Here is a 12,689-nt window from a genome sequence, read left to right on the forward strand (position 1 = left end):
GGTGATAGATGCATTCACCATCTTCATTGTGGTTGTGATTTCATGGGTGGATATGTCTGTCAGATTTTACCAGGTTGTACACTTTATATTATATGTGTGTGATGTATAATATATATACGTATATGTACTGGTGTACATGCGTTGCTTTTTATAGGTTAGTTATACCTCAATAAAGGTGAAAGCATTGAAGGCACAGTTCATAAGCTGTGGAATCAGACAAACCTGGCATCTAAGCCCTGGCCTACAAATAGCTATGTATTATACATTAGTGGTGCAATCTTGGGCAAATCATTCAGCCTCTCTGAGCTGTAGTTTCCTTACCTATAGGATAGCAATGATAAGGCATCCATCTGGCAACTAAATAATCAGCTAGGACTTTGGAGTGTCTGGAGAAGGATTTCATCAGATGATGTAGGTGCAAACACTTAATGTTGGCTGGTACATGGTGGTTACACAATTAGAGACACTAGATATCATTTACTAGTGTCCTTACCTTGATCACACCGTGCCCCCTTCCAGCCTGGGCTGCAGTAACAAGTCCCAGTGATATGGTCACAGGTGGAGTTGTTCAGACAGTCACATATCTGGCGACAGCCATAGCCATATGTTCCCGCAGGGCACTCTGAGAAGGAGATGAAAGTCCAGCGTAAGCTCTCCAGCCTCAGGAATCTGGGCAAGGCTGTCTCTTACTATCTGATCCCATGTGTCTAGAGGGCAGCTCTTCCAGGAGATCACTGCACAGGCGGAACCACCCAGAAGGTCCTAGAGTTGGCCAGAATTCCCTGACCTGTGGTTGGACTCAAGCCAGGTGGCAGGAGGCCAGAGACTGAGCTCCTCACTCTTTCAGCTTTTATGTACCACTGCCCTGATGGGTAAGTAGAGAGTCTGGAGAACCCAAGAGAACTGATGAAGATCATCAGCAAGGGCAATCTGAGATGACCCTACCAGATAAAATAGTGAGACAGAAGACTGAAGAGTATAATCCAGACATGCATCCTTAAGAACATGAGCATTTTACTGACGGCTCAGGGACACTCCTACCAGCGACCTGGATTAGCTGGGAGTAGGGGACAAGGGAGGGGAAAGTTTTGTTGATTTCCTAGGTAAGAACTTCATTTCCCATAGAATGGCTCAAGATTGGGCTGTGCAGGTCAAAGCCTGAGAGGCTTAAATGGAGAGATTTTTATGATGCATTCCTAATGAGAGCTGGGTGTGGATTTCAGAGAAGAGTATAGGTGCGTCAAATCTAGAAATCATTCCAAATATGGATGTTTTTTGTAAAGTGGGCAGCAGGGGGCAATATGCTGTTATTATTGGAGTTCTCTGAAAAACAGTGTTTCTGTTTACAAATGAGCATCAGGAGGGAGTTTCCAAAAATAGGAACATTTTGATTTGATGTTCAAAGTAATCACAGAAGGACCTAAGCAGCTTCTATATAATAAGAATATAACTGGTCTGGCTTCCAAGTGAAAGTCAGTTTAGAGCCTGTTCTGGTTTCTATGCATATATATACATATATATGCACATATGTTTAGACACTTATAGAGACAGACGCACAAAATTTGTATACACAAGGGGTGTGCAGGCAACGTGTGACTCATTGTGTGTTTCAGGAGGAAATGAATATCAGTACAAAACTAAAATTGGGCCATCTCTATCCAGGCTGATTCTGGGAGGTCACTCCTGTTATGTACTAGACAGGAAGATATGCAAAAATATTTCCAGGGTTCAGCACACAAGACTGAGACAACCTGGCTGTCCAGGGGTGCTTTGAGGTGCTGCTGGGGTGGAGAGAGGGTGATCTTTTCTCATCAAAGTCCTATCATGCTGAACAACCTTTCCAGGCCACATTGCTCCTATGGGCATGTAATCTTTGCTACATCCTACCCAGGAGTGCCCCCTCTGATAAGCAAGAAAGATCTGGCCCCTTTCCTGTCATCTATGATAAGAGGGTGATCCCCAGACAGCTCTAAGACCCTATTTATTCATTCTGAATATTGAATGAAAGTCACAGAGTACAGGAACAATAGACTACGTTGAAATACTCGGTCTAAAAAAAAAAAAAAGAAATACTCGGTTTAACACTAATTTTCTTATAACCCTGCAGAGGCATAGCTGTAGGGGTGGAAATGGCAAAGCCAAGATGCGTAATTGGAACATGGCATATTCTTCTAGAGTGGGACTTTTACAATACAACATTTTAAGGCAATATATTGTCTTGAAGATTGTAAAGACTGAGATGAGAAGTTGCCAGGGGAAACAATATAGAAGTACTATCTAGAGAAAGTTGTCAGAAGGGGGGCAACGTTTGCATGGACCTGGTTCCACACCCAGAGCAGGGCTGGGAGCCTGCCTGCCTCCTTTGCACTCAGCCTGGCCCCAGAGAAGCCACTCGCATCCAGTGTGCAGCCCGGGCTCTGCCTCTGACCTGAAAAAAACCTGACTGGCTCTTAAAGCTCTGAGCAGTTACGTTCCAAAAATAAGCAAGAGAGTTAGAGCCAGGGTGAACAGATGGAAAACTTGAATTCTGTCTTCATCCTTGAAGGCACACCCCCTCCACCCAGAGCACTGATTACTTACCCAGAAGAAGTTTGAGAGAAAAGACAGCCGGCAAGGACCCCAAGGTGGCCAGGTCTCTGGGAGGGGGAATAGTCAACCGTGCTGGTCAGTGACCAGCCATCAGTTCAAACAATTTAAAAGTTGCAGCTGCTGCTTTCCTATTTTCAGGCATGTAGGAAAACTGATTCTAGGGGAAAATACCACCTGGACACGTCACGCTCTCATACTCACTCTGTTCACAGTGCTTCCCCATGAACCCAGTGCGGCATGTACACTGCCCAGAGATGTGGTCACAGTCAGCTCCATTCTGACACTGACATATCAATGCACAGTCCTTTCCATAAAAACCCAGGGGACATCCTGTGCAGGAGGGAAGGACAGTAGAGTCAGGAGGCTGCGTGGTGGGGGGTGAGAGGAGGACATTCTTGCTTCCAATTGTTTGTGTTTAAACCTGAAGGATGCTGAGCTACTGGAGAGTGTATAAAGACAATAACACAGATCTCAGCTTGTCACAAAGGCTTCTTTGAAGTCCCAAGATGGGGCTCTTGCAAGGAGGTCATAATTCATGAGCGGGAAGCAGAATAATTCCACACCTGACAGTTTAACCATTGCTGGTGCTCTGAAATCAAGACTAGTGTTCTTTTTCTTTTTAAAGATTTTATTTATTTATTTATTTATTTATTTATTTATTTATTTATTTGAGAGAGAGAGAGCATAAGCAGGGGCAGTGGGAGAGGAAGAAGCAGGTTCCTTGCCAGGCAGAGAAGCCTATGCAGGGCTCGATCTCCAAACCCTGGGATCATAACCTGAGCCGAAGGCAGATGCTTAATCCACTGAGCCACACAGGTGCCCAAGACTAATGTCTTCTAACAAAACCCCCCAGAAGTGTGGGGGTCTTTCTTGTATTCTTTCATTTAACTATTAGACTCCTAGACTCCAATGCCATGGACTGAAATGAGTATTTTATATTAAAATTACTGGTATGCCTTTACTTAAAGTGCAGAATGTCTCTATGTTGGCTACTAGCCCTGTCCACTGTATCTGTCACAAATTTATATACTATTATGTCTTTCACCAAAGGTGTAGTGGAATGCTAAACTTAAAAAAAAAAATAAAAAGAAAAACCCTATATATCATAGGTGCTTCATAAAAAAGTAATAAACCTTACACTGCTGTATGATATTCAAGACACAGACCTTCTATCTAATAAGAATATAACTGGTCTGGCTTCCAAGTGAAAGTCAGTTTAGAGCCTGTTCTGGTTTCTATGCATATATATACATATATATATGCACATATGTTTAGACACTTATAGAGACAGACGCACAAAATTTGTATACACAAGGGGTGTGCAGGCAACGTGTGACTCATTGTGTGTTTCAGGAGGAAATGAATATCAGTACAAAACTAAAATTGGGCCATCTCTATCCACTGCAGAACCTTTGTGCTGAGGACACACACAAGCCCTGTGGGCTGTCCTGGGGCAGAAGCTGCTCCACAAAGGTGTTTCAGGGCTCCCTGGTATAATGAAAGCTTCATTATAGGCTGTTTCCATGGCCGTTTCTAACTATTATAAGTGATTTTTCTTTTCTTTTTTTCTTCTAGAGGTTTTAACAAAAGTTCAACTTTCAAGAAACAGAGGTACAGCACAGATGCCAGCATGCAATGACCACTACCATTGTCGTGTTTTTATTTAGCACCTACTTGGGGCCAGATGCTTTCCATGTGTCCTCTCACTGAATCTTATAGTAGCCCAGAAACACAGCAGTGGATATTCCTCCCTATAGATGGGAACTAAGCCCCGAGTGCCCTAAGTCTCAGAGCCGGCAAGTGGCGGGCTGACAGGGCCATGATACAAATGCAGGCAAGTCTGGCTCCAGATCCCACGTTCTTCCCACTGTCCTGTGCTATGTCCACTTAGAAAGGTCCTCCAATTGAAACAAATCCAAATTTTGGAATAATAAACAATAACTTACAAGCACTTTTCTCTAACGAGCTTGAAAACCTTTCTGTATATACAATCCTGGCAGATTATGCTCGGGACAACCTCTCTTCTTGCCAAATCTCCCTTTTGAATCATGGCTCAAGGTCTACACCCTCTTCCAGAAAGTTCCAAAATGCTTGTTCAAACTCTTCTCTAATTATGTTCTCTAATTACTATTAAGCAAGAGTGGCCTAATTTCTGACCCATCTTTCTTTCTCAGCTCATTTCTGTGGCTTAAAATGATATATTATTATTGAAAAAGTTTAAAAAGAATACATTATAAATTTGTATTAATAATAAACCATGTTTTCCTGCCTTATCTCCTTTATTCATTTGAAGGCAAGAGGACAGAGAATAGTCTTTTTTTTCCCGAGATTGCTGAGCTGTGGAGTACTTTGCACATTATATCCTATGACGGTAAAACTTCATAGAAGAAGAAATTGTTAAGGACACTATGGGATACAAAATGGAAAAAAGAACTAGTGGTTCTTAGAGCATCATCCCGACTGGCATCACCATGTGGAAAGTTGTGAGAAATGTGAATTCTCAGGTCCCACCCCATACCCAGTGAATCAGATGCTCTGGGAGTGGGGCCAGAGCAGTCTTGTGTTTATTGAACCACCTGGTGATTCTGAAGCTCACTCAAGTTTGAGAACCACAGAATGCAATCTTCTCCAAGAGCACACATTACGTTAGGGAGTGAGGCTTGTCATCTTCACTGCTTTTCTAGTCGCTGTCACTTACCCCAGCCTTTGTGCTGTAAGAATAGTTGACAGGGTGTACATTCATGTGATGACCACCCCAATTTGAAAAGTTATACAGAACATTTTCATCCAGGCACCTTTCTAATCAATAATCTTAACACATCGATTTGTTTTTGATCTTCATAGAAAGGAATCACATACTAAAAACAGCATACGTATGTGTGTGCATATATATATATATATATATATATATATATATAAAACATATGTATATATAAATGATAAGGAGTTTGGTGCATCTAAACAGGGTCTGGTTAAAGGAGAGTTAGGAAGGAAGCTGTATACCATCACATATAGCACCTCTCTACCTCAGTGTCCTGATATGACATATGGACAGAAAACTTGGAACAGGACAGCTCATAACCACGCAGAGACATTTAGATGCTTAGCAGTCATTGGGGAAATGAAACACTCCAATGCCAGAAGTCCTGGCTGAGCTCAGCTCGTGCACCCTCCTGGGGTGCGGCTCCCCTGGGTGAGCCTCGGAAGGCTTGTCGCTTACTCTGAGTGCAGTAGAGTCCGGTCCAGCCAGGAGTGCATTTACATTCCCCGTCGTATGCACTGCAGAACGCCCCATTGTGGCAGTTGCACGTGTGGATGCAGTTTGGACCCCAATGTGCAGGAGGACAAGCTGAAACCACAGCATGCACGGAGAGTTCTGTTAGAGCCTGGAGGTCAGCACCCAGCAGAGAGAACTCCATCCTCTCACCACTCTCCTAGCATGTGAGATATTAGCAGCATGCATCAGAACTAAGAAAGCACAGTGCTCCAAATGGGACTCATACCCAGATGGCAATGCTGACTGCACCAGCAACCATCATTACCAATGTTGTATTTGCTGACAGACCACAGAGCAGGTGGGCAAAGCAAAGATTATCTTAAGTTTATAGATTTAGTTCCTTAATAAGTGCACATTGAACTCTGTGTGCCCAGCACTGTTCTCGACACAAAAGAGGTAGCAGAGGACAAGACAAGGTCCAGACCATCCTCTGACATCTTATATTTCTGTAGGGGAGGTAGGCAGGCAAACCAACTAGCCAGCCAGCCAGGCAATAAGAAAAAACAGTGGCAATGAATACTATTAGAAAAAATAAAACAGGGTAATGGGAGATAAGAGTGACCAGAGCTACACCTTCAGGGAAGGATTCTCTGAGGAGAGGACATTTAAGCAAAGATCAGATAGGCAAATGATGTGACTTGAGAGAACCTAAGGGACCTGGTGTCATATAAGTCATGCACTGCCACTCAACTCCAGAATTGTCACTAGAAACTTGTCTAAATTTTAAGGTTTCAATTATATGTTTACTCATAAAATCTGTTTATTCATTAAAAAAAAACTCTTAATGGGATGGAACAGAAAATAACAAAACAGAATCGTTGGAGGTCACTGCCCAGTGAAAAGCAGTAAGAACTTCAGATAAAGTATCTGTGAAAGAAAATATCATTATGAGGTAGAATGAATTGATTTACCAAAAATATACAAACAAAAAATGCAAAAGAAACTTTTTGCTTATAGTAATGCTTCAAGAATATAGCTGCTTAAAATGAGAACCACCATTATAGCAACATGAGACAATGGAGGTTAGCTGAACCTATTGTGGTGATCATTTCACAATATATACGTTTCAACCATTACACTGTATGCCTTAAGCTTATACAGTGATGTTTGTCAATTACTTCTCAATAAAACTGGGAGGAAAAAAAGGAGGACCATCTATAATTCCTATTTGGTTACCCAATAAGGAATATGGCTCAATAAGGATAATATTTCTGAAGTAATTTAAAAAATGGAAAAAAATTCTCCCACAATTGTGTGTACCATTTTTGCCCAAGAACAATAATAGCTGACGCCTGAGGTCTGAAATAAAACTTAGAAAAAAAATGAAATAAAACTTAGAATGGCTTTTCTGAGTATTATACCCCCGTTTTACAGAATAAGAATCACTGAAAAGTGAATAAGCAAAATGCTATCCTATTTAGGTTCTTTCTAAGACATTATTTGGATTTAACATAGGAACATTGCATAGAGCAACTAATGGGGAAAAAGGCCACTTAAAATTAAAATACGGTATATCATAATTATTCATATATTATTTCTTGATTAGAGAAACACTCATACTTCAGTTCTAAGGACTTTGAAAACAAACAGATACAAATGGTTGTTCTCAAACGAGACTTACGTTGCGAGCAGTCACTGCCAATCCACCCCGGATAACACTGACAAGATCGGTCAATGGGGTTACAGGTTCCATTGTTTGTACAGGTACAAACTCCAGCACAGTTTTTCCCAAATCTGCCACTGGGACACACTGTGAAGATGTTATATAGGTCAGTAATGCCCAATTATATCTCATCTCATGGAACTCTAGTCTTGGGGCAGGAAATAGCTTTGAAATCCATCCACCTAGATGCCCATGTAGTGGCTGCTTCCACTCAACAGCATCCCTCATCTTGAATGGGCTCAGTTTTTACAGATACTTGAAGCCGAAGATTCTCATTAAGGCATCACAAACCAGGAGACATCATCACATTGCTAGAAACCTGACTTCATGGCTTCTTGCTCAGGGAGTCAAAACCCTTCCCTGTATTGATTTTTCGTGGGAGGCTGTTTTCAATTAAAAGCGAAGAGTGACACAGCTCAGAGAATAAAGAGATTCTGCAGGAGCAACAAGCCAGCTTTTCTGAAGCTCCTAGTCATCCCATGCAGACCCAGCACACCAGAAGGCATGGATAGCTGATAGCTAACAACGTGTCCTCAGGGAAGCCTGAGGACAGACTGCATGTGGCCTGCCCATCACTGCACACCTCTTCAAAAACACTTGTGCACCTTACCTTCATTGCAGAGGGCACCTGTGAAGCCAGGCAAGCAGTCACACAGGCCTGTGATGTGGTGGCAGGGCCCACTGCTATGCACGCACTGCGGGCATGTCTGGCTGCAGCGATGCCCATAAAAACCAGGAGAGCAGACTGGAAATAGAACGGAAATTAACAGTTATCTTTCCTGAGATGTGTTACTTTCAAATTCCACATCATGATCTAGTTCTAGTTTGGGGCCAAAAAAAATTTTTTTTTAGCGATATTGAGAATTTTCCAAGTATAAAACAACCACCACCAAAGGAAGAAGGGTACTCTTGAATAATGAAAAGAAGCCACTAGACTGGATTGTCCAAGGGCAGGCACGTGTCTCAGTTCTCTCAATTTTCTCATTTATGGCCCTAGTTCACTTGTGGTATGGCACAGAACAAGGCTTGAAGAATTTTTGTTGAAGAAACAAATGAAAGGAAACACAGTTCTAAAATCCCAAATAAATACTCTCAAGCCATGTGTCAATCCTTTATTTTTTAAGAGTCTTTAACCGGCAATAAATAGATCTCTGGTCTGCATTAAAAAGATTGTTCCTCCTCAACGTGGTGCAGATAAATGATGGTGATTGAAAAGAGAACAAGTATAAACTGCTACATAATTAGCTCCTTCTCAAGACATCACTAGGATTTAAATACAGGACAGGTGTATAGAGCTTTTAATGAGAAAAAAAAAAGTCCAAAAAATCAGGATAATGTATCTTATATATTCTTTTCTTGACTGCATTTACTAAAAGATTTAGTAAAATCTTATAAGTCCTTTCTTAGCTTCGAAGTCTTATTGACCAATGTCAACAGCCCCCATTTTTAACTCTGCAGGGCTGTTTTCCCCACAGCACTGGCTGTACGATGACTAGCAGGATGTATGATTTGCCGCAAGGTTTGGCTGATGTTGACTTCTGGTAATTGAGGTAAGGCCAATGCCAAAATTGCTGAATCAAATATTTACAGGTCAATGGATTTCTGGAACACCATTTGCAAGATTTAAGGCAGGATCGAGAGACATATCCCGATGATGATGCCAATGAGGCATTGAAATAATTACTGAGAAGGAATGGCGAAAGCTCCATCTGTTAGGCTCGTCCTGAAGGTTGGAATGAATAAAGCTCTTGGGGCAGTGCTATCAAAGACAGCTCTGCAAGGGACACAGGGAGACCTATGATCGTCTCCTCTGCCCTCGACTGCGACAGAACAGCACCGAGTGCTGAGGGGTGGGACAATAATTCTGCACACAGTGTCTGATAAGGGAAGGTAGACATCGCCATCTGATAAGACACTTACTTCTCTGACAAGTGGTGCCTCGGAACCCTGGCGCACACTCACAGATGCCATCGTCTGGGGAGCATGAAGCCCCATTTTTACAGTAGCAGGGCAGAGAGCAGTTGGGTCCCCAGCGCCCCTCAGCACACACGCTGTCGCAGTGGACACCTGAAACAACGCACATGAGCAAGGCTGAGTGAGAGGCAGTGTGGGCTCGTGCCTCTGGGATTCTACATCCCAGACATGGGGCCATTGGTCCCATGTCCCAGACCCAGATAGTTGGTCATGGTCTCCAGGCTGAGTTATCCCAGGCAACAGTGAGCAAGGATGGTGTGAGGTTTAAAATTCACTTATATATGTCAATGCATCGTCATCTACTGTGTAATCACATATTGTGTCATCATAACATTAAAATAATCCCAGGATGATATTCTATGGAGGCATTAAACAATAGCAATAAAACAACTTTGTTATACTGATTTTCCTTTTTTTTAGAAGGAGGGAGCAAATGGGAAGCCCAAGGGCTCTGTCTATTAAAGGCAAAATTTATCAAAAAATACTTTAGCATTGAGACCCTCAGCAACCTTCCCCCCAATTCTTTATCTTTACAGAGAAATCAACAAAGTGTAAAAAAGATAAAAGAAAAGTAAGGGATCCCTGGGTGGCGCAGCGGTTTGGCACCTGCCTTTGGCCCAGGGCACAATCCTGGAGACCCAGGATCGAATCCCACGTTGGGCTCCCAGTGCATGGAGCCTGCTTCTCCCTCTGCCTATGTCTCTGCCTCTCTCTCTCTCTCTCTCTCTCTGCGACTATCATAAATAAATAAAAATTTAAAAAAAAGAAAATAAAAGTAAAAAGTGGTTAAATTGTTGTACATAAAGAAAAAAGCCTTCCTGGGATGCTTGGGTGGCTCAGTGGTTGAATGTCTGCTTTTGTCTCAGGAAGTGATCCTGGGGACCCAGAATCGAGCCCCGCATCGGGCTCCCCTTGAGGAGCCTGCTTCTTCTCTGCCTATGTCTCTGCCTTCTCCCTCTGCCTATGCCTCTGCCTCTTTCATGAATAAATAAATAAAACCTTTAAAAAAAGAAAAGAAAAGAAAAAACCTTCCCCTTCAGCAGACACCATCTTCAAACATGTTGATGATATATTGTACAGGATGGAAAAATACACTCATCTGTGCCACTAAATTCCTCTTTAAAAATTTCATCTGACACTGGGCAGATAAAGGAAGAATATCACAACTGATGTTATTTATAGCTGTTGTCTATGTTATTGATTATTAGGATATTATATGTAGGTTTTTAACTCTCACCCTGGGAACAGAAACTCTACAGCTGGTCATGGATGAACAAATGCCTAAAGAAAACACAAGGAGGAGAAACCAAAGTTGCAAAAATAAAAATAAAACAAGGTTTTATTTGAGGTAAATAGAAGTCTCTTTGGTAAGTTTGTATTTGAAATACAACAGGCACCTCTTTCTTGTAAGTCAGAATTCTCCGCAACTCAAAGACATGCTCTTTGCATTGAGAAGCCGTGAGTTATAATTAGTAGTGAACTGGCGACTGCTGGCTTCAGACCAAGTGAAAACACAGTAAGAACAAGCACACACACACACTCAGGGATTCCAGAATGCTATCACCAACCCAGCACCACGGAAGCTGAGAAAGCTGTTTTGTACTGCAGTTTTTGCTTCAATGGCCCAACCTTAAAACAGAGGCAGCCGCAAACCATAACGTGAACATTGCTAATTGGTATACAGTCATTTCTGCTGAGCCATAATTCTACTTTTGATTTGTTCCCATTTTCCTCCTGAAGTCTCCCACTTGGTAAAGGCTGTTAAGTAGGCATGAAAGCGCACAGACCTCATTGTGTCTAGCTTGAACTGACAATAGACTATTATTTGAGCTTGCACTGCTGGCTGAAGAAGGAGATCAGACCTGTCATAAGCTGACCAGGGTTTAAGCATTCCCTAAAGAATAAAAACACGGAATTTTGGCGTACTGCGATTTTTTTTTCTTGAGTTCATGAACATATGATCTTTTTTTTTTCAAACCTCTTCTGAAAAGAAACCTAAGGTGGAATGATATGCAAATGTTATGCTCATCAAATGTGATTTACCAGCTATAGAGTTGTATCTGGTATTTTGTCTGAAATCTACAAGAGGCAGAGCATCAAACATACTGCAGAATAAGTCACTTCAAAGAGAGGCCGTAAAACTAAATTTTGTTTTGTGAATCTGAGGAAAGTATCAACAAAAGTAACCCCTTACAGGCTTCACTCTGTTCAAATTCAGGTCCTGAGCTCTGACCATGAGCCAGGGCTCCTATTTAATGGCAGCTAAGATGGGGACACCCATTTCACAGATATTCAGACAACCCTGGCCATTTTGGTTTGGAGCCATTCATGTAAATCCCAATTAGGACTTTGGAGAAGTGGAAGCTGAGTTAATCTGAAAACTATCCTGAAAATTGGTCCTCATTTTTGGCACATTTTTGTTGGGTGGGAGCTTGAGGAAGGGTGGGATTTAGCCATTCATAGTGATTTGATTCATCAGCTACTTGCCAAATTTCTCCTTCACATTAAATAAACGCACTTAAGTTGGAATAGAGCACACTTTAGGTCAAAATTATCTGCCACTGTTTTACATTACAGATTATCATAATTTATATATGACTTAGCACATTCTCAATCAGAGCATCTTAAGAAAAATGATTCCAGGGCAGATTGGCAAACCTGAATAAAGTGATTCTTTATTTCATATCTGACTCCTCTTCCCTAATAGGTTTGTCCAGCTGGATAACATAACCATCTGTCATAATCAACTTTATCGAGGTAATTTTCATAGAGTAACAGGGCCCATGATATAGCAAAGAGATCCATTACAATGATATGCTTGTTTCACATGATTAACCCATGATTTCATTTCCAGAGAATCACAGGGAATTCTAGAGATCATCTATCAAATCTTCTGTCTCCAATTGTACAAGCATATTTCAACAGAAGCAAGCTTATTTTAAAAAATCTTTTATTTCAGGATTGCAAATAAATCTTTCCTTGAAAAGTCAATTAAAATAATTCTATGACCAACTTCCCCTAAAATTCAATCTCTTTTCTTTTTCTCTATCATTAGTAAAAATGAGTCATCATTTTTCAGAGATTACTGCTTAATCTCTTTGTAGACAAACAAAGTATGCCTCAGTGGGTAACTCTAGTAAAAAAGTTTGAAGCTGCATTTTTTTTCCTCTTGCTGTCCCATTTTCT

At 41.5% G+C, this 12,689-nt stretch overlaps 1 protein-coding gene across 10 annotated transcripts in view; it reads right to left on the reverse strand.

The window, feature by feature from the left end:
- MEGF10 (multiple EGF like domains 10) overlaps positions 1 to 12,689 on the reverse strand; it is a 164,520-nt gene that overhangs the window by 13,972 nt on the left and 137,859 nt on the right. For all 10 annotated transcript variants that reach the window (XM_025994995.2, XM_072728658.1, XM_025994994.2 and 7 more), the window contains 6 exons: positions 9,450 to 9,596; positions 8,140 to 8,274; positions 7,488 to 7,616; positions 5,810 to 5,938; positions 2,791 to 2,919; positions 494 to 622 (listed from right to left, as the gene is read on the reverse strand). In XM_025994995.2, coding sequence (XP_025850780.1) covers positions 494 to 622; positions 2,791 to 2,919; positions 5,810 to 5,938; positions 7,488 to 7,616; positions 8,140 to 8,274; positions 9,450 to 9,596 — 798 coding nt within the window. The remainder of the gene's footprint in view (positions 1 to 493; positions 623 to 2,790; positions 2,920 to 5,809; positions 5,939 to 7,487; positions 7,617 to 8,139; positions 8,275 to 9,449; positions 9,597 to 12,689) is intronic.

This window comes from Vulpes vulpes, chromosome 12 (genome assembly GCF_048418805.1).
Source record: "Vulpes vulpes isolate BD-2025 chromosome 12, VulVul3, whole genome shotgun sequence".
In the NCBI taxonomy this organism is placed as follows: domain Eukaryota; kingdom Metazoa; phylum Chordata; class Mammalia; order Carnivora; family Canidae; genus Vulpes; species Vulpes vulpes.